Here is a 27,339-nt window from a genome sequence, read left to right on the forward strand (position 1 = left end):
TGAGACTCTTCGGAGTGGAGGGCGGGATATAAATCCAATATCTTCATCTACCTCACAGGGTGTCTGTTGTGGGGGAGGAAGGTAAAGGAGATTGTGAGCCGCTCTGAGACTCTTCAGAGTGGAAGGCGGGATATAAATCCAATATCTTCATCTACCTCACAGGGTGTCTGTTGTGGGGGAAGGAGGTAAAGGAGATTATGAGCCGCTCTGAGACTCTTCGGAGTGGAGGGCGGGATATAAATCCAATATCTTCATCTACCTCACAGGGTGTCTGTTGTGGGGGAAGAAGTTAAAGGAGATTGTGAGGCGCTCTGAGACTCTTCGGGGTGGAGGGTGGGATATAAATCCAATATCTTCATCTACCTCACAGGGTGTCTGTTGTGGGGGAGGAAGTTAAAGGAGATTATGAGCCGCTCTGAGACTCTTCGGAGTGGAGGGCGGGATATAAATCCAATATCTTCATCTACCTCACAGGGTGTCTGTTGTGGGGGAGGAAGTTAAAGGAGATTGTGAGGCGCTCTGAGACTCTTCGGGGTGGAGGGTGGGATATAAATCCAATATCTTCATCTACCTCACAGGGTGTCTGTTGTGGGGGAGGAAGTTAAAGGAGATTATGAGCCGCTCTGAGACTCTTCGGAGTGGAGGGTGGGATATAAATCCAATATCTTCATCTACCTCACAGGGTGTCTGTTGTGGGGGAGGAAGTTAAAGGAGATTGTGAGGCGCTCTGAGACTCTTCGGGGTGGAGGGTGGGATATAAATCCAATATCTTCATCTACCTCACAGGGTGTCTGTTGTGGGGGAGGAAGTTAAAGGAGATTATGAGCCGCTCTGAGACTCTTCGGAGTGGAGGGCGGGATATAAATCCAATATCTTCATCTACCTCACAGGGTGTCTGTTGTGGGGGAGGAAGTTAAAGGAGATTGTGAGGCGCTCTGAGACTCTTCGGGGTGGAGGGTGGGATATAAATCCAATATCTTCATCTACCTCACAGGGTGTCTGTTGTGGGGGAGGAAGTTAAAGGAGATTATGAGCCGCTCTGAGACTCTTCGGAGTGGAGGGCGGGATATAAATCCAATATCTTCATCTACCTCACAGGGTGTCTGTTGTGGGGGAGGAAGTTAAAGGAGATTGTGAGGCGCTCTGAGACTCTTCGGGGTGGAGGGTGGGATATAAATCCAATATCTTCATCTACCTCACAGGGTGTCTGTTGTGGGGGAGGAAGTTAAAGGAGATTATGAGCCGCTCTGAGACTCTTCGGAGTGGAGGGCGGGATATAAATCCAATATCTTCATCTACCTCACAGGGTGTCTGTTGTGGGGGAGGAAGTTAAAGGAGATTGTGAGGCGCTCTGAGACTCTTCGGGGTGGAGGGTGGAATATAAATCCAATATCATCATCATCATCATCTTCTTCTGAGGGGGGTTCTGTCGGATTTCACACTATCTGCCCCGAGGCTGCAGCTAGCTTCGGCTTTTTCGCGCGGCAAACGGAAACTGGTTTTTAGAGGTTTCCGTTTGCCGCGCGAAAAAGCCAAAGCTAGCTGCAGCCTCGGGGCAGATAGTGTGAAATCCGACGGAAGCCCCGCAGAGAAGAGGAGCGTGAGAGCGGCAAAAGGCTAGTGGGAAATCGGTCTCATGCCAGCACCTCTTTTCACCTTTGTATCCCTCCCCCCTCCTGAATGAGTTGCCAAAGCTGCCGCCTCCCTCCCCACATCGTCCAATAGCACCACACACAGCAGGACGGCGGTGCCGGTTACCTGTGCAGCTTTGGGAATGGGGTCGGCGGGCAGCGGGCGCGTAGGAGGCGCTGGCCTGTCCGTGGCCGCAGCCTGGGCGGAAAGAGGAAGGGGAGAGAAGAGGCAGAGAAGACATGCTGGGGTACAGACAGTGTGCATAAAAGGGGAGGGGGTCCAAAAGCCATTGGGGGGGCCTGGTTTGCTGAGATCTGCCCCCTGCTAAATCTAGGGCTTTTTTTGGTAGCGGGAACTCCTTTGCATATTAAGCTGCACCCCCCTGATGTAGCCAATCCTTCTGGAGCTTACAGGAGGCCCTGCACGAAGAGCCCTGTAAACGCTTGGAGGATTGGCTACATCAGGGGTGTGTGGCCCAGAAGTGGAATTCTAGCAGGAGCTCCTTTGCATATTAGGCCACGCCCCCCTGATGTAGCCAATCCTTCTGGAGCTTACAGGAGGCCCTGCACAAAGAGCCCTGTAAACGCTTGGAGGATTGGCTACATCAGGGGTGTGTGGCCCAGAAGTGGAATTCTAGCAGGAGCTCCTTTGCATATTAGGCCACGCCCCCCTGATGTAGCCAATCCTTCTGGGGCTTACAGGAGGCCCTGCACGAAGAGCCCTGTAAACGCTTGGAGGATTGGCTACATCAGGGGTGTGTGGCCCAGAAGTGGAATTCTAGCAGGAGCTCCTTTGCATATTAGGCCACGCCCCCCTGATGTAGCCAATCCTTCTGGAGCTTACAGGAGGCCCTGCACAAAGAGCCCTGTAAACGCTTGGAGGATTGGCTACATCAGGCGTGTGTGGCCCAGAGGTGGAATTCTAGCAGGAGCTCCTTTGCATATTAGGCCACACATCCCTGATGTAGCCAATCCTTTTGGAGCTTACAGGAGGCCCTGTACTAAGAGCCCTGTAAGCTCTCTGAGGATTGGCTCCATCAGGGGGGTGGGGCCTAATATGCAAAGAAGACTGCAGATTTATACCCCGCCCTTCTCTCTGAATCCGGGACTCACAACAGCTTACAATCTCCTATATCTTCTCCCCCCACAACAGACACCCTGTGAGGTGGGTGGGACTGAGAGAGCTCTGACAGCAGCTGCCCTTTCAAGGACAACTCCTGCGAGAGCCATGGCTGACCCAAGGCCATTCCAGCAGCTGCAAGTGGAGGAGTGGGGAATCAAACCCGGTTCTCCCAGATAAGTGTCCGCACGCTTAACCACTACACCAAAGTGGCTCTCCAGGATTTCCTGCTCCCCCCAAAAAAGCCCTGGCTAAGTCTAAGATCAGCTGTCACCTAAGAGGGGGTGGTGGGGGGAAGCAGGCTGGATGTTGGAACAATGACTGCTGGTTCAAATTGCCTTGGGGTGACGTGCCACACGCCGAGAGCTTCTGCTTGGCATGTGGCAGGTCCTCAATTCAATCCCTGGCTTCTTCACACACCCCTGCAGCAGGCACTGGGAGGGCCATGGCCTCCTGGAGATCTTAGAAAGCTGCTGCCGTCTCCAGGCAGGCTAGAGAGGCATTATTTGCAATAATCAGACTTGGGAAAAATGCAGTTTTGCTGGTCTGGAAAAGGGCAGCGGAGGGGCCAAACTCAGCTCCGGAAGATCTAATTAGTGGGAAACTGCAGGACCTCCGTCGAGGTGGAACTGCATGGCTGCAGGGTCGGTCCTGGTTAGCGCTGAGATGGGAGACCCACCAGGATCGGAACGCAGAGGCAGACAAGGGCAAACAACCGCTGAACGCCTCTCGACTTGAAAACTCAGCCGGGTGGCCCGAAGTCAGCTGAGGCTGGATGGCACTTTCCATCTCCACCTGTAGAGGGCAGCAGCCGTAAAATCTGGCACTCAACCGGCAGCCCTTGCTGGGAATGAGCTCACTGGTTTTCTAAGGACCGTTCCATCTCTACAGCTACTGCCTGAGCCGGGACTGGCCTGGTGGAAAAGGCGGGATGAATTGCCCCCCAAGTGAACCAACCACAGAGCAAGCCAGAGTGCTGGCAAGTCAACTCAGCTACTTTGGCTCTTTTTGTAGCAGGAGCTTCTTGGCACATTAGGCCGCACACCCCTGATGTAGCCAATCCTCCAAGAGCTTACAGGGCTCTTCGTGCAGGGCCTCCTGTAAGCTCCTGGAGGATTGGCTACATCAGGGGGCATGGCCTAATATGCCAAGGAGCTCCTGCTAGAATTCCATCCCTGGGCCACACACCCCTGATGTAGCCAATCCTCCAAGAGCTTACAGGGCTCTTCGTGCAGGGCCTCCTGTAAGCTCCTGGAGGATTGAGCTACATCAGGGGGCATTGCCTAATATGCCAAGGAGCTCCTGCTAGAATTCCATCCCTGGGCCGTATACCCCTGATGTAGCCAATCCTCCAAGAGCTTACAGGGCTCTTCGTGCAGGGCCTCCTGTAAGCTCCTGGAGGACTGGCTACATCAGGGGGCGTTGCCTAATATGCCAAGGAGCTCCTGCTAGAATTCCATCCCTGGGCCATATACCCCTGATGCAGCGAATCCTCCAAGAGCTTACAGGGCTCTTTTTACAGGGCCTCCTGTAAGCTCCTGGAGGATTGGCTACATCAGGGGTGTGTGGCCTAATATGCAAAGGAGCTCCTGCTAGAATTCCATCCCTGGGCCATTACCCCTGATGTAGCCAATCCTCCAAGAGCTTACAGGGCTCTTCGTGCAGGGCCTCCTGTAAGCTCCTGGAGGACTGGCTACATCAGGGGGCGTTGCCTAATATGCCAAGGAGCTCCTGCTAGAATTCCATCCCTGGGCCATATACCCCTGATGTAGCCAATCCTCCAAGAGCTTACAAGGCTCTTCATACAGGGCTTACTGTAAGCTCCAGGAGGATTGGCTACATCAGGGGGCGTTGGCCTAATATGCAAAGTGCTCCTGCTAGAATTCCATCCCTGGGCCACACACCCCTGATGTAGCCAATCCTCCAAGAGCTTACAGGGCTCTTCGTACAGGGCCTACTGTAAGCTCCTGGAGGATTGGCTACACCAGGGGGGGCGTGGCCTAACATGCCAAGGAGCTCCTTGCTACAAAAAAAGGCCCTGCAACCTAATATTGCATGAAAGTGACTTTCCAGACCGCACTAATTCCAAGCCTGGGGAAAGGTGGGGAGACCGGATCCCTAAGCTTCCCCCCCCCCCCGGTAGGTCTACACAGAGAGTAAGGGACATGCACAGGTGTTAAGAAGAGCGTCACAGCCACCCCAGTCCTCCCCCACCCCTCCCCCGCCGTCGACCCTGGTTCGTTACCTGTTGACCCTTGGGGATCGGGTCGGGAGGAAGAGGCTTGGACGGAGGATCAGGCCGTGCGTCGCCGAGGGGGGCGGGCTTGCAGAAAGGGGGAAAAGAGGAGCCACAAGAAAAGAAAGAGAGACGGGGGGGGCAGAGGGAGTTAGAGGCCTGCGGCATGCCTGGCGACACATGCAGGCGAGACGTGCATTCATGCAACGTGCATACAGCAGGAGAAAGAGCAAGAGAGAAACTGAGAGAAACCGATCGTTCGCACCCGTTTCGGGGTGACCTCTGAGCCCTAGGGTCAGATCCAGCACTGCTTGCCCCGGCAGGGAACACGAGGCGCAAGCCTTACGAAAGGAGGGCTCCGAGCATGTGCAGAGTGCTGTTTTGCTCCCCCTGAGCCCACCCCACCCCCTCTATGGACCGAGGAAAAGGCTCCCAGATCAAGGAAAGCATTTTGCAAGGTTTTAATACCCACTTCAAAACAAACGAACGACGAGGCAACAATGGGGTCTGAATTTCCTGCACTGTGCAGGGGGAAAGATTAGATGACCCTGGAGGTTGTCATGACTGAACCTCTCCTCCCTCAAAGGACTAGTCTGGTCCCTTGGGAAAGGCGTCGACAGGCAACTTTCTTTTCTGCATCTCCCAGGGTCACTCATTCTAGACTAGGAGTGGCCAAATCTGCTGAATGTACAAGCCACATAGAATAAATGTCAGATGTCTGAGAGCCTCAAGACATGGACATCAAATGTTTGAGATCCAGAGGGAGGGAGGAAGGAACAAAAAAACATAAGAGAAGCCACGTTGGATCAGGCCAATGGTCCTTCCAGTCCAACACTCTGTGTCGCACAGTGGCCAACCCCCCCCCCCGCCAAGTGCCATCAAGAGGTCCACCAGTGGGGCTAGAAGCCCTCCCACTATGCCCCCCCAAGCACAAGAATACAGAGCATCACTGCCCCGGACAGAGAGTTCCAACAATACGTTGTGGCTAATAGCCACTGATGGACCTCTGCTCCACATGCTTATCCAATCCCCTCTTGAAGCTATCTATGCTTGCGGCCGCCGCCACCTCCTGTGGCAGTGAATTCCACATGTTAATCACCCTTTGGGTGCAGAAGTACTGCCTTTTTTCCGTTTTAACCTGACTGCTCAGCAGTTTCATCGAATGCCCACGAGTTCTTGTATTGTGAGAAAGGGAGAAAAGGACTTCTTTCTCTACCTTCTCCATCCCGTGCATAATCTTGTAAACCTCTATCATGTCACCCTGCAGTCGACGTTTCTCCAAGCTAAAGAGCCCCAAGCATTTTAACCTTTCTTCATTGGGAAAGTGTTCCAAACCTTTAATCATTCTAGTTGCAAAGGTCTGGTTTGGGGCAGTTCTCTTCCCTTTTTAAGCCCATCGGCGTCAAAGACGGATTCCTCAGGAAAAGAACGGTATAACTAACCCATTCCCCCGCCTTGCCTGACTTTCCTTTTAGGAAAAAGCCATTTTAATCTCATAACAGTCCTTTGTGATAGTTTTCTTGTCCTGTCTACTAGGTCGCCAAACGCAACAGGTATTTCACAGGAACGTTACACTGCATTTGCAACCCATGGGAAAGCTGTGCAGCTTCCTGGCTCAGAAACGGTGTTTCATTCACACCATCACAGCAGGGTTCTAGGAACAATCGCGTCATAGCTCAGAGGGTATATCCATGCACACTCTGGCTCTCAGAGTGAAGTTGAGACGCTGTGACTGTGTGCATCTGTCTGTCACTCTCTGTGGATGTGAATTATCTGAACATCTACTAAATTACACTACATAAGAACATAAGAGAAGCCATGTTGGATAAGGCCAATGGCCCATCCAGTCCAACACTGTGTGTCACACAGTGGCCAAAAAACCCCAGATGCCATCAGGAGGTCCATCAGTAGGGCCAGGGCACTGGAAGTTCTCATACTGTTGCCCCTCCCAAGCACCCAGAATACAAGATTTACAAGATTGTGCATGGGATAGAGAAGGTAGAGAAAGAAGGACTTTTCTCCCTTTCTCACAATATGAGAACTCGTGGACATTCAATGAAATGGCTGAGCAGTCGGGTTAGAACGGATAGAAGGAAGTCCTTCTTCACCCGAAGGGTGATAAACCCATGGAATTCGCTGCCACAGGAGGTGGTAGTAGCTGCAAGCATAGCTAACTTCAAAAGGGGATTGGCTAAACATTTGGAGCAGAGGTCCATCAGTGGCTGTTAGCCACAGCGTATTGTTGGAACTCTGTCTGGGGCAGTGATGCTCTGTATTCTTGGTGCTTTGGGGGGGCACAGTGGGAGGGCTTCTAGTGTCCTGGCCTCACTGATGGACCTCCTGATGGTACCTGGTTTTTTTGGCCACTGTGTGATGGGCCACAGGTCTGATCCAACATGGCTTCTCTTATAAGAACAGAAGAGAAGCCATGTTGGATCAGGCCAATGGCCCATCCAGTCCAACACTCTGTGTCACACAATGGCCATAAGAACATAAGAGAAGCCATGTTGGATCAGGCCAATGGCCCATCCAGCCCAACACTCTGTGTCACACAGTGGCCATAAGAACATAAGAGAAGCCATGTTGGATCAGGCCAATGGCCCATCCAGTCCAACACTCTGTGTCACACAGTGGCCAAAAATTATTTATTTATATATATGTGTGTGTGTGTGTGTTGTTATGCAACATTCAGCATAGAATTTCAATTCTCGGGGCATTTGAAGCAGGACAGATCTAACTTTTCAGGAGGCAACAGAAGCTGCACTAGCATGCTGTAGAAGCTTGAGGGCGCTGTCAAAACCTGGTCCATCACCAGCTCTGACCTCCAAGAACTTTTCGCAAGCGCACTTCCATTTTACGGCCAAAGGGATTTCCCCCTTATTCCAAATCCTCACACAGCAACAGATTTAAGACAAGAAAATCTTAATTTTTTTTTTTTAGTACTAAAGGCAGGAAAAATAAGCCAAGTGCCACCTTATGTGAGAGATCGCCCTTCATTGTGAGAAAAACAGGAGAAATGCCAGTTTGGCATAGTGGTTAAGTGCACAGACTCTTATCTGGGAGAACCGGGTTTGATTCCCCACCTGCTGGAATAGCCCTGAGTCAGCCATCGCTCTCATAAAAGCTGTCCTTACTGCGAGAGCTCCCTTAGCCCCACCCACCTCACAGGGTGTCTGTTGTGGTGTGGGGGGGAAGATAGAGGAGATTGTCACCACTCTGAGACTCTGAGATTCAGAGTATAAGGGGGGATATAAATTCAATATCATAATCATCGTCGTCGTCTTCTAATGCAGTATAAAAATAAGCACCCCCTCTCTTGTGCATGTGAGACGGCAAAGGCCTCTTCTAGGACACTGTCAAAAGAGGCACGTGCCCCGCTACATGAAAAAGAAATGTTAAGAGAGAGATTCGGTTCATTATCAGCTAGCTGAGGTTAAGAGATCCAATATCCTTTCCTTTTTCCAGCGGCTGAGCGTGAAGTAGATTGACCACATCGATAACGAAGTTCTCATAGCTGAGCCAATTTCCTGTATTAGTTTTCCATATATATATATATTTTTTTGATGTTGCTGACCTTCTGTCTAACCCTTACCCCAAATTAACCTCACGACCTTTAGGCTTCCAGGACGTGACCGCACAATGGAGCCACCGGCATCTCATTTAAAGGTTATGTCCTTCGAAGTGTTCGGTGAGCTAGAGGCAGGGGAAAAGGTATGTCTGATGCTAGAACGAATGCTTCTCTGAGTTATCAGAGCCTGGCCACACCTTGCTTACACTCCTCTATTAAAAACGGACTCTGCGTCAGTTTAAACGTGGCAGCTCACTGGCCACTTACAGTGCCCTGGTATCAGAACAAATCATTCTTGAATTAACTGCCTGCCTTCCTAGCAAAAAGCCCTAGAAGCCATTTTTATACTTTTGCAGATAGGTCTTGGGAAAAGGGTGAAACATCTGGCCTTTAAAGAAATTATTTCCCCTGACAGAACACCTCTTCTAACACGGCATCTGCTGCAACTTTAGGGCATAGTGCAAGAGGGGGAGGGAATAAACCTCTCTCGTTTAAAATGACTGTTTTTTAATATAGAACAAAGTCTGAGATCAGTGACACCTTAAAAGACCAACAAAGTTTAATTCTGGGTGTCAGCTTACGTGTTCGTGCACACTTCTTCAGATACACAGAACGAAGTTTGAGTCCAGTGGCACCTTAAAGACCAAAGTTTAATTTTGGGTATAAGCTAGGGTTGCTAAGTCCAATTTAAGAAATATCTGGGGACCAAAGATTTCAGGTTTTCACAGCTGGCATCATCATTAGGGTTTGTAGAATCTTTCGGGCTCAAGTGCCGTGTTCTACTGGAGAAAGTTTTTCTTCCAGACGTTTCGTTCTCAGCTGCGGAGAACATCCTCAGTGGCGTTGCAGCCGGAGCAGGAGCTCTGACCTTCTTGGCTGCTGTGCATGGAAGAAAAACTTTCTCCAGTAGAACACGGCACTTGAGCCGAAAGATTCTACAAACCCTAATATCTGGGGACTTTGGGGGTGGAGCCAGGAGACATTAATGGTTTTATGAATGATTATCTGTTTTAGATGGGTTTAAATGGTTTAAATGGTTTTAGATGTATTTAAATAGTTTATGAATATGTGTGTTTGATGTGTTGGTATGTTTGTGGAAGAGCACCTCATTTCGTTGCTCTCTTTTGTTGAGAACAATGACAATAAATTTATCTATCTATCTATCTATTAGGGGTGGAGCCAAGATCAAGGTTGTGACAAGCATAATTGAATTCCAAAGGGAGTTCTGGCCATCAATTTAAAGGGACGGCACACCTTTTCAATTCCTTCCTTCCACAGGAAATAATGAAGGATAGGGGTACCTTCTTTGAGGGCTCACAGAATTGGACCCCCTAGTCCAATCGTTTTGAAACTTGGGGGATATTTTGGGGAGAGGCACTAGATGCCGTGCTGAAAATTTGGTGCCTCTACCTCAAAAAACAGCCCCCCCAGAGCCCCAGATACCCGCGGATCAATTCTCTATTATTTTCTATGGGAATAAATCTCCATAGGGAATAATAGTGTGTCCAGCAGACATTTCCCTCCCCTCCCCCCCCCCACTTTCTGATGACCCTGAAGCAGGGGGAGGGCCTCCAAACAGGGGGATCGATTGGCAACCCTAGTATAAGCTTTCTTGTGCATGCACACTTCTTTGGATTAATGTATCTGAAAAATCACAGGATCACAGAGTTGGAAGGGACCTCCAGGGGGATCTCCAGGGTCATCTAGTCCAACCCCCTGCACAATGCAGGGAATTCACAAATATCTCCCCACCCACACCCCCCCCAGTGACTCCCTTTCCATGCCCAGAAGATGGCAAAAAACGCTCCAGGATCCCTGGCCAAACTGGCCTGAAGAAAAATTGCAGTCTGACCCCAAAGTGGCAAACAGTATCGCGCCCTGGGCGTGTAAGAAGCGGCTAAGAGAACTAAGCCCTGATGCAACCCTTCCTGCCCTCCTCCTCATGATCAGGGTTCCCTCTAAGCCGAGTTAGCAGTGAGCCAGCTCACAGATTTTTCGCCTCCAGCTCACACATTTTCATCTTAGCTCAGGAAGGACGACCCCAGAGCTCACTAGTTTATGCAGCGGCTCACAACTTTCATGCCAGTAACTCGCAGCTTTAACGCCAGAAGCTCACAAAGTAGAATTTTTGCTCACGAGACTCCACGGCTTAGAGGGAACATTGCTCATGAGCTGCCTAATTTCACAGGGTCAGCAGTGCTGTCAGGCGGCCGTCTAGCCTCTGTTTTTCTTTTTTCAAAAAACAAGACGACAGAAGAAGACATTGGATTTATATCCCGCCCTCCACTCCGAAGAGTCTCAGAGCAGCTCGCAATCTCTTCCTCCCCCACAACAGACACCCTGTGAGGTAGATGAAGATATTGGATTTATATCCAGCCCTCCACTCTGAAGAGTCTCAGAGCGGCTCACGATCTCCTTTCCCTTCCTCCCCCACAACAGACACCCTGTGAGGTAGATGAAGATATTGGATTTATATCCCGCCCTCCACTCCGAAGAGTCTCAGAGGGGCTCACAATCTCCTTTACCTTCCTCCCCCACAACAGACACCCTGTGAGGTAGATGAAGATATTGGATTTATATCCCGCCCTCCACTCCGAAGAGTCTCAGAGGGGCTCACAATCTCCTTTCCCTTCCTCCCCCACAACAGACACCCTGTGAGGTAGATGAAGATATTGGATTTGTATCCCGCCCTCAACTCCGAAGAGTCTCAGAGCGGCTCACAATCTCCTTTCCCTTCCTCCCCCACAACAGGCACCCTGTGAGGTAGATGAAGATATTGGATTTGTATCCCGCCCTCAACTCCGAAGAGTCTCAGAGCGGCTCACCATCTCCTTTCCCTTCCTCCCCCACAACAGACACCCTGTGAGGTGGGTGGGGCTGAGAGAGCTCTGACAGAAACTGCCCTTTCAAGGACAACCTCTGCCAGAGCTATGGCTGACCCAAGGCCATTCCAGCAGCTGCAAGTGGAGGAGTGGGGGAATCAAACCCAGTTCTCCCAGATAAGAGTCTGTGCACTTAACCACTACACCAAACTGGCTCTCAAACTGGCATGCGCATGAAAGCTAATACCCAGAATAAAACTTCGTTGGTCTTCCAGGTGCCCCCGGACACAGACTTTGCTTTGGTGCTTCAGACCATCATGGCTGCCCACCTGTATCTGTTCTTTTATATCGTTTCAGAGAGTTCAGCATGTCAGTCTACCGCAGACCAGCGAGATTTGAACCCGGCAGCACATTTAGAAACCAACAAGATTATCGGGATAGGGGCTTTTGAGAGTCTCCGCGGACACGAGCTGGAACTTGCTTAGGGGGTGCCAACTTCCTGGTAACACCTGGATCTTGGGTTGCCAATCCCCAGTAGGGTTGAACAACACAAACTGCTGGTGAAAAAGTCTTAAAGACCTCTTAAGTCCTTCGCAAACTGTAATGTACTGAGAACCGAGACGGTTTGAAGGCAACGTGGTTTATTCAGTAGCACATCACAAGAGAGGGAACACGCGGGCCGGGTCCTGATTATATACATTACCCGGAACGGCCCCCTCGTCTGACCGGGCCAATCCTGGTCAGTCAAACTTCCCGCCACAGATCTGGATGGGCGGGGCGTCTGGCGAGCTACATCCGGGGACCCAGGGGTCGCCTTCAGTAGCGATCGCCATGCTGCATAACCGCTTATGTTCAATACATAACACAAACCAAATTCTATTATATTCATAAAAAGATAAAGGCAGTCCCCTGTGCAAGCACCAGTCGTTTCTGACTCTGGGGTGATGTTGCTTTCACAACATTTTCATGGCAGACTTTTTCTACGGGGTGTTTTGCCCTTGCCTTCCCCAGTCCTCTATGCTTCCCCTCCCCCCCCAGCAAGCTGAGGACTCCTTTTACCAACCTCGGAAGGACGGAAGGCTGAGTCAACCACGAACCGGCTACCTGAACCAGCTTCCGCTGGGATCGAACTCAGGTCATGAGCAGAGCTTAGGACTGCAGTACTGCAGCTTTACCACTCTGCGCCACGGGGCTCTTCCATTATATTCATAGAACCCATCAAAAGAGCATGTTATGCTTCTCATATATTACCTACAGCATTCCTATCATTGCATTTAGAACATGAACCCTTATCAAAGTTCTTAAAGTTACAATCCCGCGCACCTGCAATAATTAGCGTGTCCTGCAGTCGTCACGCCACGCTTTGCACAGCCGGCACAAAATCCGGTTGCCAACTCTTCTTCTCTGATGGGTGATGTTGCCAGGTAGCGCTTGTAGACTGCAAAGCAGCTGCATTTCTTTCACAAAACGGATGCTGTTTTGTGAAAGAAACACGGCTACGTCACAGTGAATACGAATGATGTGTGTGATGTACGAGGAGCATAACATGCTCTTTTGATGTGTTCTATGAAAAAAAGGATATTATAGCATTGGAGAAAGTTCAGAAAAGGGCAACTAGAATGATTAAAGGGCTGGAACACCTTCCCTATGAAGAAAGGTTGAAACGCTTAGGGCTCTTTAGCTTGAAGAAACGTCGACTGAGGGGTGACATGATAGAGGTTTATAAGATAATGCATGGGATGGAGAAAGTAGAGAAAGAAGTATTTTTTTCCCTTTCTCACAATACAAGAACTCGTGGGCATTCGATGAAATTGCTGAGCAGACAGGTTAAAACGGATAAAAGGAAGTACTTCTTCACCCAAAGGGTGATTAACAAGTGGAATTCACTGCCACAGGAGGTGGTGGCGGCCACAAGCATGGCCACCTTCAAGAGGGGGTTAGATAAAAATATGGAGCAGAGGTCCCATCAGTGGCTATTAGCCACAGTGTGTGTGTGTGTGTGTATATATACTTGGCCGCTGTGTGACACAGAATGTTGGACTGGATGGGCCACTGGCCTGATCCAACATGGCTTCTCTTGTGTTCTTACGGCCACTATGTGACACAGAATGTTGGACTGGATGGGCCACTGGCCTGATCTCACATGGCTTCTCTTATGTTCTTATGGTTTGCAAAGGATTTAAGTGGTCTTTAAGACTTGTTCACCGGCAATTCGTGCTGTTCAGTCCATCTGTGGTGGTTTCCTGTGTGTGTGTATGCAGTCCCCAGGTGGGGGGGGGGATCCCCTGGTTTGGAGGCCCTCCCCCGGCTTCAGGGTCATCAGGAAGCGGGGGCGGGGAGGGAATCAAACCCGGTTCTTCCAGATAAGAGCCCGCACACTTAAGCACTACAACAAACCTGGATCTCCAGAAGATGGCTGCTTTGGAGGGGGGGGGGAGAACGCTATGGCAGGGGTGGCCAACGGTAGCTCTCCAGATGTTTTTTTGCCTACAACTCCCATCAGCCCCAGCCGGCATGGCCAATGGCTGGGGCTGATGGGAGTTGCAGGCAAAAAACATCTGGAGAGCTACCGTTGGCCACCCCCGCGCTATGGTGTTATCTCTTGATGAGGTCCCTCCCCTGCCTACTGCAATGCCCTCTACATGGGGCTGCCCTTGCCCCAAACCCAGAAGCTTCAACTAGTGCAGAATGCGGCAGCCAGGTTGCTATTGGGCCTTCCCTTACGGGGGCTTATTCAACCTGGGCTGAAGGCGCTGTACTGGTTGCCTATTGTATACCGGGTTCGTTTCAAAGTTCTGTTCTTACCTTTAAGGCCCTATGTGACCAGGGACCTGCATACCTTAGGGACCGCCTTTCCCCACATGTTCCCCGGAGAGCACTTTGGTCTGGGTCACAAAATCTCCTCTCAATCCCCCGGCCCTAAGAAGGCCAGGCTCATGACAACTAAAGCCAGGGCCTTCTCTGTAGTGGCCCCACGCTGGTGGAATGAGTTGCCGGTAGAAGTTAGGGCCCTACGAGAGCTCGTACAGTTCCGCAGGGCCTATGAGACGGCACTCTTCCACCAGGCATTTGCAAACGAGATTGCCGGCCGCTACAGTTCCCAGGAAACATCGGGACCGCCTCTTGCAAGCCGCTTTACAGCAGCAGCAGCGGAAAGGACCATCTAAAACTCGCCTGTAGAGAACGTAGATCCGAATGTAAGGTCATAGCATCGAAACGTTAATTTTCTATGTTTTCAAATTGTTTTATGGTTTTCATGTCCTATTCTATGCTCATACCCACGCATACGCATGAGCATGTAAGCCGCCCTGTGCCTGCTTCGGCAGGGAGGGTGGGATATAAATGGAACTAAATAAATACATCAATGATTAGGCTCCGCCCCCAAAATCTCCAGGCATTTCCCCACTGGAGCAGGCAACCTCAGCATACCCACACGCACTGGGGCTCCCCTACAGAGAGATCCGCTCTCTCAAGGATGAGATGCGGCAGAGCTCAACCCTTTCTTCCCACTCACATCTGACGAAGCGGACTTTGACTCCCAAAGGCTCATACTCCCAAAATCCGTGTTGGTCTCGAAAGGGCTCTCGGACTCGAATTGAGCTAGGTGTTGTTGTTTTTTTTTACGCGCCAACTTAATTAATTGATGAACAACTACTTTGCAAGTCAAGCGAGAGTTCTTTAATCGGATGCCGATTGTCCCCAAAACACTCCAGAAATCAATTCGAGTCTCTCTTGCTATGCAGACAGTGCAGCTCAAATCAATACGTAATAACCAGAGACTGCCAACGCACACCTGGGATCCCACATGGAGCTTTATTCTTCAAAAGACAGGACGTGGCAGGACTTAACCCTGCCTGGGATGTGCTGGGACACGAGTCCCCCATGCCCAAGGGACAGATGCGATTGCCAAGTATGGTAGAAACTCTGCACGTTAACCAGAGAGCGCTTCCGTTATCCCCAGCATTTTGGGGGCAAGGTTCTGAGTTTGGCCCTGATAAACTCCAACCCTTGAGAGCCAGTTTGGTGTAGTGGTTAAGTGTGTGGACTCCTATCTGGGAGAACCGGGTTTGATTCCCCACTCCTCCACTTGCAGCTGCTGGAATGGCCTTGGATTAGCCATAGTTCTCCTAGGAGTTGTCCTTGAAAGGGCAGCTGCTGTGAGAGTCCTCTCAGCTCCACCTATCTCACAGGATGTCTGCTGTGGGGGGAGAAGATATAGGAGATTGTAAGCCGCTCTAAGTCAGAGAAAACGGCGGGGTATAAATCTGCAGTTGTCTTATGTGGGAGAACCGGGTTTGATTCCCCACTCCTCCACTTGCAGCTGCTGGAATGGCCTTGGGTCAGCTATCGCTCTCGTAGGAGTTGTCCTTGAAAGGGCAGCTGCTGTGAGAGCCCTCTCAACCCCACCTACCTCACAGGGTGCCTGTTTAGGGAGGGAGGTAAAGGAGATTGTAGGCCGCTCTGAGACTCTGTCCTTGAAAGGACAGCTGCTGTGAGAGCTCTCTCAGCCCCACCTACCTCATAGGGTGCCTGTTTAGGGAGGGAGGTAAAGGAGATTGTAGGCCGCTCTGAGACTCTGTCCTTGAAAGGACAGCTGCTGTGAGAGCTCTCTCAGTCCCACCTACCTCACAGGGTGTCTGTTGTGGGGGAAGAAGATATAGGAGATTGTGACTGCTCTGAGATTCAGAGTATAGGGTGGGATATAAATCCAATATCATCATCATCTTCGTCACACGACCACTGCTCCGTATTTCAGACAGCCCCTACCCGGAACGTTTATTATTGCTTAAAATTTCGATCCGACAATCACAGCGAGCAAAGAAATCATGCTCTCCTTTCCGTTCGCACCATATTTAGAGCCGGAATTTCTTAGCTTGCACTTTGTGAGGCAGGGTACTGGCTGAGTTTTCCCCAGCCCCAGGGTCTAAGATCTGCTCAGGTCAGCTGTTCCAAGCACTGTTAGAGGCACCAGAAAAGGAGTTAGCAAAGTAGCCAGTAACTCCACAAGGTTTGGCTGGCACCCGGTAAGTGGGGACATCAACTTGGGCATCCCTCTTTAGATACATAGAACCAGGGGCCGTTGTGTAGAAAAACAGGTGGTGGAGCTCATTAGCATAACTCATTATGCCCCCCCTAGCCAAAACCAACCCGACACAAGAAAGGAGAGCCCCGGGTGAGCGAGGCCTTCTTGGGCTGGCTAGAGATCCAGCCACATAACAAGTGGAGAAAGGGTGGTGCGGGCTTCTCCAGGGGTTAACGAGGGCTGCTGGGGGTGTGGCAAAGCTCCTAGTGGCTGGCTGGCTGCCCACTCTCCTAATCCAGGAATTGTTATGCAGCTGCACCTACTATTCAATCGACAAGGTAGGTGGAGAGGAGGAGGGGGAACCCTCAGAATGGTTCAGAAGCTACGCTCCTGTGACCTGCTGAATTCATGGCCTGCATAGAACAAAGTTTGAGTACAGCGGCGCATTAAAAGACCAATGAAGTTTAATTCTGGGTATAAGCTTCTGCGCGCATCATGCACGCTTCTTCAGAGACATAGAACAAAGTTTGAATTCTCCAGCAGCATCTTTAAGACCAACAAGGATTAATTCTGGGTATAAGCTTCTGCGCGCATCATGCACGCTTCTTCAGAGTCATAGAACAAAGTTTGAATCCTCCAGTAGCATCTTTAAGACCAACAAGGATTAATTCTGGGTATAAGCTTTTGCGCGCATCATGCACGCTTCTTCAGAGTCATAGAACAAAGTTTGAATCCTCCAGTAGCATCTTTAAGACCAACAAGGATTAATTCTGGGTATAAGCTTTTGCGCGCATCATGCACGCTTCTTCAGAGTCATAGAACAAAGTTTGAATCCTCCAGTAGCATCTTTAAGACCAACAAGGATTAATTCTGGGTATAAGCTTTTGCGCGCATCATGCACGCTTCTTCAGAGACACAGAACAAAGTTTGAATCCTCCAGTAGCATCTTTAAGACCAACAAGGATTAATTCTGGGTATAAGCTTCTGTGCGCATCATGCACGCTTCTTCAGAGACACAGAACAAAGTTTGAATCCTCCAGCAGCATCTTTAAGACCAACAAGGATTAATTCTGGGTATAAGCTTTCATCTGCACGCGTGCAAAAGTCTGAGTCCAGTACATGCCACAGGACTCAAAACTTTGTCCTGTGTACCTGAGGAAGTGTGGATGCGCGTGAAAGCTCATGCCCAAGGTTAAACTGCATCGGTCTTAAAGGTGCCACTGGATTCGCATGTCATTCTACTGCTTCAGACCAGCACGGCTGCCCACCTGGATCTTAGATCAATTACGTTAGGGATAAAATGCCACAGGGGAAAAAGTTTAAATCCACCTCTTACATGGGGCTAAATATCTCCCCCCCTCTTCAGGTATCTCCCTCCACCAATGGTCTCCTATAGCAACAGCCTCAGGATGCACATCAAAGAGGGCAACACGGATTAAGCCCCACCTCCCAGCAGTAAAAACCCACTTCCTGAGCCAACCATAGCAATAGTCCCTAAGCCCCACCTCCTCTTCAGCGACAACAGTGCACCAGAAGACCACTCCCCTGCAGCCAGTCACAGCAGCACCTCTAAGCCCCACCCCTTCACCGATAGCAACACTTCAGGATACCAGCCCCACCCCCAGGGCTTTTTTGTAGCAGGAGCTCCCTTGCATATTAGGCCACGCCCCCTGATGTAGCCAGTCCTCCTGGAGCTTCCAGTAGGCCCTGTGAGAAGAGCCCTGTAAGGAATTCTAGCAGGACCTCCTTTGCATATTAGGCCACACTCCCTGATGTAGCCAATCCTCCTGGAGTTTACAGTAGGCCCTGTATTAAAAGCCCTGCAAGCTCTTGGAGGATTGGCTACATCAGGGGTGTGTGGCCTAATATGCAAAGGAGTTCCTGCCACAAAAAAGCCCTGCCCACAAAAAGTGTGTGTGTGTGTATATATCACACAGACACACACATATATATGCAAACACACACGCGCTCACACACACACACATATATACATACACCTAATCACACAAGCGCTTATAAATTATATTAGTTATGTTATATGCACACACCTACAGAAGTAAACTAGCGTAATTCTCTTTATAAATATATACACGCAAACATACAGAAGAAAATAATGATAAATAACTATAATATAATTGGCCCTTTTGTATAGGGCAATAATCACACAACAAGGTGTTGTTCACTGGATGCCCACTGGGCTCCCCACGTAGGCAGAAAAATATGACTTTGTGAATGAGCCAGAAGAAAAAAGCATCCCCCCCCTCACACACCTGCCAGGCCTTTTGCTCCAAGAAGTTGTGGGAGAAGTCCCCCCCCCCCCCAAAAAAAAAACCCAAACCAAAAACCTATGTCACTTTCAGGGAAAACTTCAATGTGATGACGGGTAGTGCTAGGAATTGCCCCAAACAATATGGTTTCACCACAGAGTTTTGAGTCGTTCCTAGAGCTCCCCGATATCCCTTCCAGGTGTTCCCTGGAAGTGACGCAGAGGCGCATATGACATCGCTGCATCTCCAAGTCCACCCTGACCCTTCTGCCAGAGAAAGACTGAGTGTGCTCCAGGAGGGACGGGAAGGTGAGAGCACCTGAGAGCCCATTAAAAGAAAGCAGGGAGGAGGTGCTATTCAAGCCCCCGAGATCTTCAAAAAATCCTAGAGGGGGAGATTAGGGACAAGGGGATTTCCAAACTGTCCCCCCGCCACAAATACTCATGAGCCCCCCACATACCTGTCATAACTATAATACTCATAATCAGGGCTTTTTTTTATCGTAGGAGGAACTCTTTTGCATATCAGGCCACCCACCCCGATGTAGCCAATCCTCCAAGAGCTTACAGGGCTCTTAGTACAGGGCCTACTGTAAGAGAGCCAGTTTGGTGCAGTGGTTAAGTGTGCAGACTCTTATCTGGGAGAACTGGGTTTGATTCCCCACTCCTCCACTTGCAGCCGCTTGGAATGGCCTTGGGCCAGCCATAGCTCTCTCAGGAGTTGTCCTTGAAAGTGCAGCTTCTGGGCGAGCTCTCTCAGCCCCACCCACCTCACAGGGTGTCTGTTGTGTGTGTGGGGGAAGGTAAAGGAGATTGTGACCGCTCTGAGACTCTGAGATTCAGAGCATAGAGGCGGGATATAAATCCAATAACATCAACATCTTCTTCTCCAGGATTGGCTACATCTCATGGGCGCGGCCTAATATGCAGAGTTCCTGCAACAAAACAAGCCCTGCGTCCTGATAATTGGTCGTGCACCACTGGGGATTCAAGCCAGCAAACTCCAAAGAAGAAGAAAATCTGGAAGCAAATCTGGGAGTTAATGGGAAAGAGGCTGTTTAAGCGGAGTGCTGCTGTTTATCTGGTGTTTTGTTACCATTCCTGTTTTCAAAAAGAGCTGGCGCACCGCTGAAAAACAGAACGTCTTTCGGGGGACGGAGGGGGTAGAATGGGGATTGAGAAAACTCTGAATTCCCAAACGTTAAAAAAAATGTATTGCTTCCGAATCCGGGAAAACCGCTGCCAAAACGTTTTTTCAAAAAGTAACCTCTCCTGGCCAGTTGCAAACGCTCTCAGAGCTGGACCGGGGAGGGGGGGTCGGCTGTCTCCCCCTCCACTTACCTTAGTGCTTGGCATTAGCTGAAGTTCAGTGCTCTGCCTCCACTGGGGGGGTTGAGGCCGCTCTGGAGGGGCTCGGCTGTAACTTCGGGGTTCGGGCTGAGTAATCCTGGCAGGAAAAAGAGGCCAAGGGGGCGATACTGGTTAATGACTCAAAACCAGGGTTTGTTTTTTTTTTGTAGCAGGAGCTCCTTTGCCTATTAGGCCACGCCCCTTTGATGAAGAAGATAGAAGAAGATATTGGATTTATATCCCGCCCTCCACTCCGAAGAGTCTCAGAGCGGCTCACCATCTCCTTTACCTTCCTCCACCACAACAGACACCCTGTGAGGTGGGTGGGGCTGGAGAGGGCTCTCACAGCAGCTGCCCTTTCAAGGACAACCCCTGCCAGAGCTATGGCTGACCCAAGGCCATGCTAGCAGGTGCAAGTGGAGGAGTGGGGAATCAAACCCGGTTCTCCCAGATAAGAGTCCGCACACTTAACCACTACACCAAACCGGCTGATGTAGCCAATCCTCCTGGAGCTTACAGTAAGCCCTGTACTAACAGCCCTGTAAGCTGTTGGAGGATTGGCTACATCAGGGGTGTGTGGCCTAATATGCAAAGGAGTTCCTGCTACAAAAAGAGCCCTGCCAATCAGTATGAATCACACGGGACAACCGCCACCAGCAGAACCGCCATGAAAGTGGAGCGCTTTAGAAGGACATGGAAGTACGGAAGGAACAATGACACAGTCCCGAATAATCAGCAACACTGCCAACCTCAGCTAAGAAAGGACAGAAAGGGGGCAAGCTCCAAAACCCAGGACAACCCACGTTGCCCAGCGTTCTTCAAAGCCTGCCCAGTACTCTGGATCAGGCTGCAGAGAAGTCCCACCTCCTGTTAGCTAGCAGGAATGTCTGTCTCATGGAAGCAGCCACCTGAAATTTGGTAGCCAAATTGCAAGAGATAATTCAGGCCAAGGGCAGCCAAACTTGCTTAATGTAGGAGCCACATACAATAAAAATTACAGGAGGGAGGGAGGGAGGGAGGGAGGGAGGGAGGGAGGGAGGGAGGGAGGGAGGGAGGGAGGAAGGAAGGAAGGAAGGAAGGAAGGAAGGAAGGAAGGAAGGAAGGAAGGAAGGAAGGAAGGAAGGAAGGAAGGAAGGAAGGAAGGAAGGAAGGAAGGGAGGGAGGGAGGGAGGGAGGGAGGGAAGGGAGGGAAGGGAGGAAGGGAGGGAGGAAGGAAGGAAGGAAGGAAGGAAGGAAGGAAGGAAGGAAGGAAGGAAGGAAGGAAGGAAGGAAGGAAGGAAGGAAGGAAGGAAAAAGGGAGGGAAGGAAAAAGGGAGGGAAGGAAGGAAGGAGGGAGGGAGGGAGGAAGAAAGGAAGGAAGGAAGAAAGATCGGGGAGGGAGAAAAGGATGGAAGGAAGGAGGGAGGTAGGGAAGGATGGAAGGAGGAAGGGAGGGAGGGAAGGATGGAAGGAGGGAGGGAAGGATGGAAGGAGGGAGAGAGGGAGGGAGGGAAGGAAGGAGGAAAAGAGGGAAGGAAGGAGGGAGGGAAGGAAAATAGATGGGGAGAGAGAGGTGGAAAGACAGCCACTTTAACTATAAATGCATTCTCCAAGCTGCTGGCTGGCTTAGTGAAGTGATTTAAAGAGAGAACTGCCTTCTCCAAGCCAACTAACAGGGTGGTGGGGGCTTCAAGAGCCACACAATACGTGCGAAAGAGCCACATGGCCACATTGGTCACCCACGATCCAGGCTGTGTTTCTCAACCAACTTGCTGGATATTCCAGCCCTCCTTAGTTTTGACTGGAGCCCCTTGATTCTTTGACAGCCAGCACCAAATACTGAGGTGGTAGGATTATGCATTTATTTCTACTTCATCGATACCCCGCCTTCCTCCCCAATGGGGAACCCAAAGCAGCTTACGTCGCTCTTCTCTCTCCTGTTGTCGTCTCTGCAGCGACTCAGTGAGGGAGGGGAGGCTGGGTGTGTGTGGCTGGCTCCAAGTTTACCCATGCCAAATTGGGTCTTCCAGATCTTAATCTGGCACTCTAATTTAGGGGTTCCCAACCTGCTGCCAATGGGCGCCTGCCAGTGCCATTCCTGGTGCCCACCAGGGATCATTTTGTAGAAAAATAGGTGGTGGAGCTCATTAGCATAACTCATCAGCATATGCCAATGCACCCCAGCCAAAAGCAACTCGACTTAAGAAAGGAGAGCCCCGGGTGAGCGAGGCCTGCTTGGGCTGGCTAGAGACCCAGCTTTCCTTGGCCCCCCTCCCACAGTCAAAAGGCCAGCAAGCCACCCATCACCCAAAATCACATAAGAAGTGGAGAAAGGGTGGTGCGGGCTTCTCCAGGGGTTAATGAGGGCTGCTGGGGGTGTGGCAAAGCCCCTGTTGGCTGGCTGCCTGCCTGCTCTCCTAATCCAGGGATTGTTATGCAGCTGCATCTCCTATTCAATGGACAAGGTAGGTGGGAAGGAGGAGGCGGAACCCTCAGAAAGGTTCAGGAGCTGTGCTCCTGTGAGCTCCTGCTGAAATTCAAGGTCTGGTGCCCACCAAATGTTTTTTGAAAGTGTGTGGGGGGGTGCTTTTGCCTAGCGAGGCTTCTGATTGGCCGTTGGGAGACTTGACTGGAATGCAGATTTTAACTATGATTTTAACTATGTTGGCAGCAGCTGCCCCCACAGCATGAAGATCTGCAAATGTTTGACTGAAGGTACGTTTTGGCAGCCATTTTGTGGCTGACTCCACCTCCTTTGGCAGCCATTTTGTGGTTATGCCCTGTATACCAGGGTCAGAATTTAAAAGGCGCCTGTAGGCTGATGTTGTTGAGTCAGACCGACAGAGGCTTTCCAGAGACAGGCCCTGGATTCCTGCTCGCCGGGTGTCTTTTCAGCTGCCGACGCTGCGAACCGACATGCCAGGCTGTCAGCACGAGAGATGTCACCGCTGAGAAGCGGCCCCTCCAAGAAGAAGGAACAGTTTCTCCACAAATGGCAAATTGCTCCACCTTCTGTTCCCGGGCTCGTTCCAAATTCCTTTGGAAGCAGAACAGATTGTGAGTTAAGATTGGAATCCGTTCCAAGCGCACGATTTCAGCATCTTGAAATCAAGAGTTTCCCCCCGTCCCACTTTGGCCTGGAGTGTGCACAGAGCCTGACTCGACAGACGGTGGCTTCTACCCAAGAAGGAGGAGAAGTGGAAACAGATTTGGACAGGCGAAAGACATGCTCCGAAGCTTAGCACTGAAGCGGTTACTTGGCCAGGGGTGGCCATACTGTGGCGCAGGAGCCACACGTGGCTCTTTCACATGACTAGTGCGGCTCTCAAAGCATTTCTCTCTTTAAATCACTTCGCCAAGCCAGCTGGCAGCTAGGAGAATGCATTTAAGTTAACGTTGCTTTCTTTCCATCTCTCTCCTCCTTTATTTTCCTTCCTTCCTTCCTCTCTTCCTCTAATGTTCATGTCTTGCAGCTCTCAAACATCTGGCATTTGCTCTACGTGGCTCTTACGTTAAGCAAGTTTGGCCACCCCTGTACTAGGCTGAACCCAGACTGAACCAGTGCCCTTAGCCCAGAGATAGCAAAGATACCACCCCCTCCACCCCCACCAGAGGCCACCAACACAAAAAGCAACTGGACAAACATTGAGCCGTTCTGGGGACAGCTACATTACCCTCTCTGTTCAGACGGGTGGAGGAATTGCGCCCGGGACTCTGCACTGTGGGGCAAGGGAAGCGGAGTTAGTGTGAGGGGAACGGTTCAAGGGTACCACCAACTAGGTTTATTGAGCCTGCTTCGGCGGGGAGGGTGGGATATAAATCCAATATAAATAAAAAAAATATATTAGAGGTCTACTGGGGCAGGGTTTACACTGAAGTTTCCACACAATGAGGAAACGGAGGCAAAAGAAAGTGGAGGAGGAGAAGTAGACTGTAGATTTATACCCTGCCCTTCTCTCTAAATCAGAGTGGCTTACAATCTCCTTTGCCTTCTTCCCCTACAACAGGCACCCTGTGAGGTGGGTGGGGCTGAGAGAGCTCTAACAGAAGCTACCCTTTCAAGGACAACCCTTGCGAGAACTATGGCTGACCCAAGGCCATTCCAGCAGCTGCGAGTGGGGAATCAAACCTGGCAGAGAGAGGCAGACAGCCAGAGATTCTCTGCCTTGGAAAGGGCCGGGGGTGGGGGGAGACAGTCTGAGTTGGAAAGTCTCAGAGCATGCTCTGTGGAGGCTGGGGACTAGGAGAGACCTGAAAGGTGAGGCCATTCAAGCTGTGGGGTGGAAGCGGCCATTTTGAAAGAGGGCACCAAAGGAGTCCAAGACAGACTGCAGACAAGCCCCCTGCTTACCTGTACTGGCAGCTCGTGCCCTTGCCCAACTGGCAGAGGCGTTTGTGCAGACCGACTCGCTTGGCGCAATAGAGCCCGAGGACCAAAAGCAGGACGAGGAGGAGGCTGGTGAGGACCAGGGCTGTTGAGGTGGCGCTGCCTGACAGGAAGGGAGGAAAAACAACAGTGTTGTTTGGAGCCACAGAGAGAGAGAGAGAGAACTTGTTCCCAGCGTGGAACACCAGGCAGTGAATTCTCCGAGGCTCTCTTCTCCTCCGTCCCCACCACAAAGGCACATTGTTCCGAGCGTGAAAAATGTCTCGCCTCAGCGTGTGGGTCGTTCGTTTTCATCAGCGGTTCTGCTTTTGTTACGGCCTGATTTTTTACAGTTTTAAAAACAGTCTCAAGCGGCGACGGTTTCTGCATGCCCCTTGGAAGAAAAACGTGCTTCTGAAAGGCGAGCAAATTGATTGGGTCAAGTAATGAACCAGCCGCGGCCTGCGTTCTGAACTGAACATCCCGCTAAATGGCACCGGGGTTACATCCTGAAGATCCGCTAAGGGATGGGCCTAGGCTGGCTGAAGTACCTCAGCTGTCAGGGAACGATGCACGGCCCATGCTCAGAGGAGTTCTCATCTTTAACTGTACGTGCTCCAGGCTCAAACCAAGCACCAAGAATACAGAGCATCACTGCCTCAGACAGAGAGTTCCATCTATACCTTGTGGCTAATAGCCACTGATGGACCTCTGCTCCAGATGTTTATCCAGTCCCCTCTTGAAGCCATCTATGCTTGTAACCGCCATCATCTCCCGTGGCAGTGAATTCCATGTGTTCATCACCCTTTGGGTGAAGAAGGACTTCCTGTTATCTGTTCTAACCCCACTGCTCAGCAATTTCATTGAACGTCCACAAATTCTCATTTTGTGAGAAAGGGAGAAAAGTGCTTCTTTCTCTACCTTCTTTATCCCACGCATCATCTTGTAAACCTCTGTCATATCACCCCTCAGTCGATGTTTCTCCATGCTAAAGATCCCCAAGGGCAGGCTTCAGATTCAGCAGGAGCTCACAGGAGCACAGCTCCTGAACCTTTCTGAGGGTTCCCCCTCCTCCTCCCCAACCTTGTCCATTGAATAGTAGGTGCAGCTGCGTAACAATCCCTGGATGAACTCCACCACCTATTTTTGTACAAAACAACCCCCGCCCAAGGGCTTTAACCTTTCTTCATCGGGAAAGCGTTCCAACTCTTGACTCATTCCAGTGGCCCTTTTCTGCACTTTTTCCAACGCTAAAATGTATTTTTTGAGGTTTGGGGACCAGAATTGAACACAGTACTCGGTCAAGTCACAGCAATTGAACACAGTACTCAGTCAAGTTCCCTCTAAGCTGAGTTGGTGTGAGCTAGCTCACAGTTTTTAAGCCTCTGGCTCACATGTTTTTGTCTTAGCTTATGAAAAACGGCCCAGAGCAAGCTAATTTTATGCAGTGGCTCACAACTTTAATGCCAGTAGCTCACGAAGTAGAATTTTTGCTCATGAGACTCCACAGTTTACAGGGGGTAGAAGCTAACGTTCCCCATCACAGATCTGAGCCGATAAGAATACAGCAGCCTTGCCGGATCATCAGACCCACGGAACAGTGGTTGAAATGTCAAACTAGGATCTTGGAGACCTGGATTCGAATTCCCACTCTACCATGGGTAACTGTGAGCTGGTCACATACCCTTGGCTTAGCCTACCTCACAAGGTCGTTGGGAGGATAAAACAGGAGAGAGAAAAAGATATACTACGCTGGGTCCCTGCTGGGGAGAAATGAAGTAAATAAATAAAAGTGACCTAAATCTAACACGGCATCCTGTCTCCCAGCAGAGGGCAATCAGATGTCCTCGGGGTGCCCACAAACAAGGCACTGAGGTCCATCTCCCCCTGCTGTTTCCATTCAGCACTGGTATTCTGGGCAGGGCTTTTTTTGGTAGCAGGAACTCCTTTGCATATTAGGCCACACCTCCCTGATGGAGCCAGTCCTCCTGGAGCTTACAGTAGGCCCTAAGAGCCCTGTAAGCTCTCGGAGGATTGGCTACATCAGGTAGATGTGGCCTAATACGCACAGGAGTTCCTGCTACAAAAAAAGCTCCAGTTCTGAGGTAAATTGCCTCCAAAAATGGAGCCTCTACAACCGATTGCCTTTCCTTGACCTCTCCCTCATGAACTCGACAATGGAGAAAGCAGGAACTGAGACAAAACGGCCAACCTACAACTCTACCTAGATCGGCTCAGAGCTGCCTTTCTTGTTTCTCCCCTCCCTACACCGAGAGGAACTCAATGTTCTTCACGTGTGGGAGGACGTCTGCGCGTTTTAAGAAACTGAACTGTAAAACAAAGCAACAAAAAAACCCCTACCTAGAAACAAGAACTAAATATTCTTAGTCTCTCCCCTACCCCCAATCTGTTCTTTTCTTTCCCCACCCACATCTCCTCTTTAGGGGTCCGCTTGTTTTATGGAGGTTGAAACTGAAAAGGAGTTGATTTATTATAAATGAAAAGCGAATCGCTTGAGGGACTCTGTTCACACGGCGGGATACAAGTCTGCCATAATACTACCAACTAAATAAAAGGAGCAGGGCTGGGAGAAGAGGGAGGAAGGGGTGCATGGAGCAGGGGTTATGGGGGAAACAGGCACTGTGCCTTTGAACGGTTTGTCAGTCGCCCACCTGTTTGGGGCAGGACGTGACAGGGGTTTATAATGCTCCACAGAGAAGTAGCAAAAAGAACCTTTTTTTTCTCCCTCTCCCAAAAGCTAGAACTCGAGGGCATCCAATGAAGTGCATGGGCAGTAGGTTCAGGACGGACAAAACGAAATACCGCTTTGCACTGCGAAGTGATTCAGATGTGGAATCTGCCGCCAGAGGCCGTGGTGATGGCCACAGGAATAGACAGTTTTAAAAGGGGATTAGATCAGGAGGTGGCGGCGGCTACAAGCATAGCCAGCTTCAAGAGGGGGTTAGATAAAAATATGG

General features: G+C 50.5%; 1 protein-coding gene across 1 annotated transcript in view; it reads right to left on the reverse strand.

Moving 5' to 3' along the window:
* ADAM15 (ADAM metallopeptidase domain 15) overlaps positions 1–27,339 on the reverse strand; it is a 128,180-nt gene that overhangs the window by 17,946 nt on the left and 82,895 nt on the right. The window contains exons 19-22 of the mRNA XM_060255328.1: positions 24,347–24,485; positions 20,008–20,113; positions 4,997–5,074; positions 1,759–1,830 (exon numbers count right to left, since the gene is read on the reverse strand). Of these exons, the coding sequence (XP_060111311.1) occupies positions 1,759–1,830; positions 4,997–5,074; positions 20,008–20,113; positions 24,347–24,485 (395 nt within the window). The remainder of the gene's footprint in view (positions 1–1,758; positions 1,831–4,996; positions 5,075–20,007; positions 20,114–24,346; positions 24,486–27,339) is intronic.

This window comes from Heteronotia binoei, chromosome 1 (genome assembly GCF_032191835.1).
Source record: "Heteronotia binoei isolate CCM8104 ecotype False Entrance Well chromosome 1, APGP_CSIRO_Hbin_v1, whole genome shotgun sequence".
Lineage (NCBI taxonomy): Eukaryota > Metazoa > Chordata > Lepidosauria > Squamata > Gekkonidae > Heteronotia > Heteronotia binoei.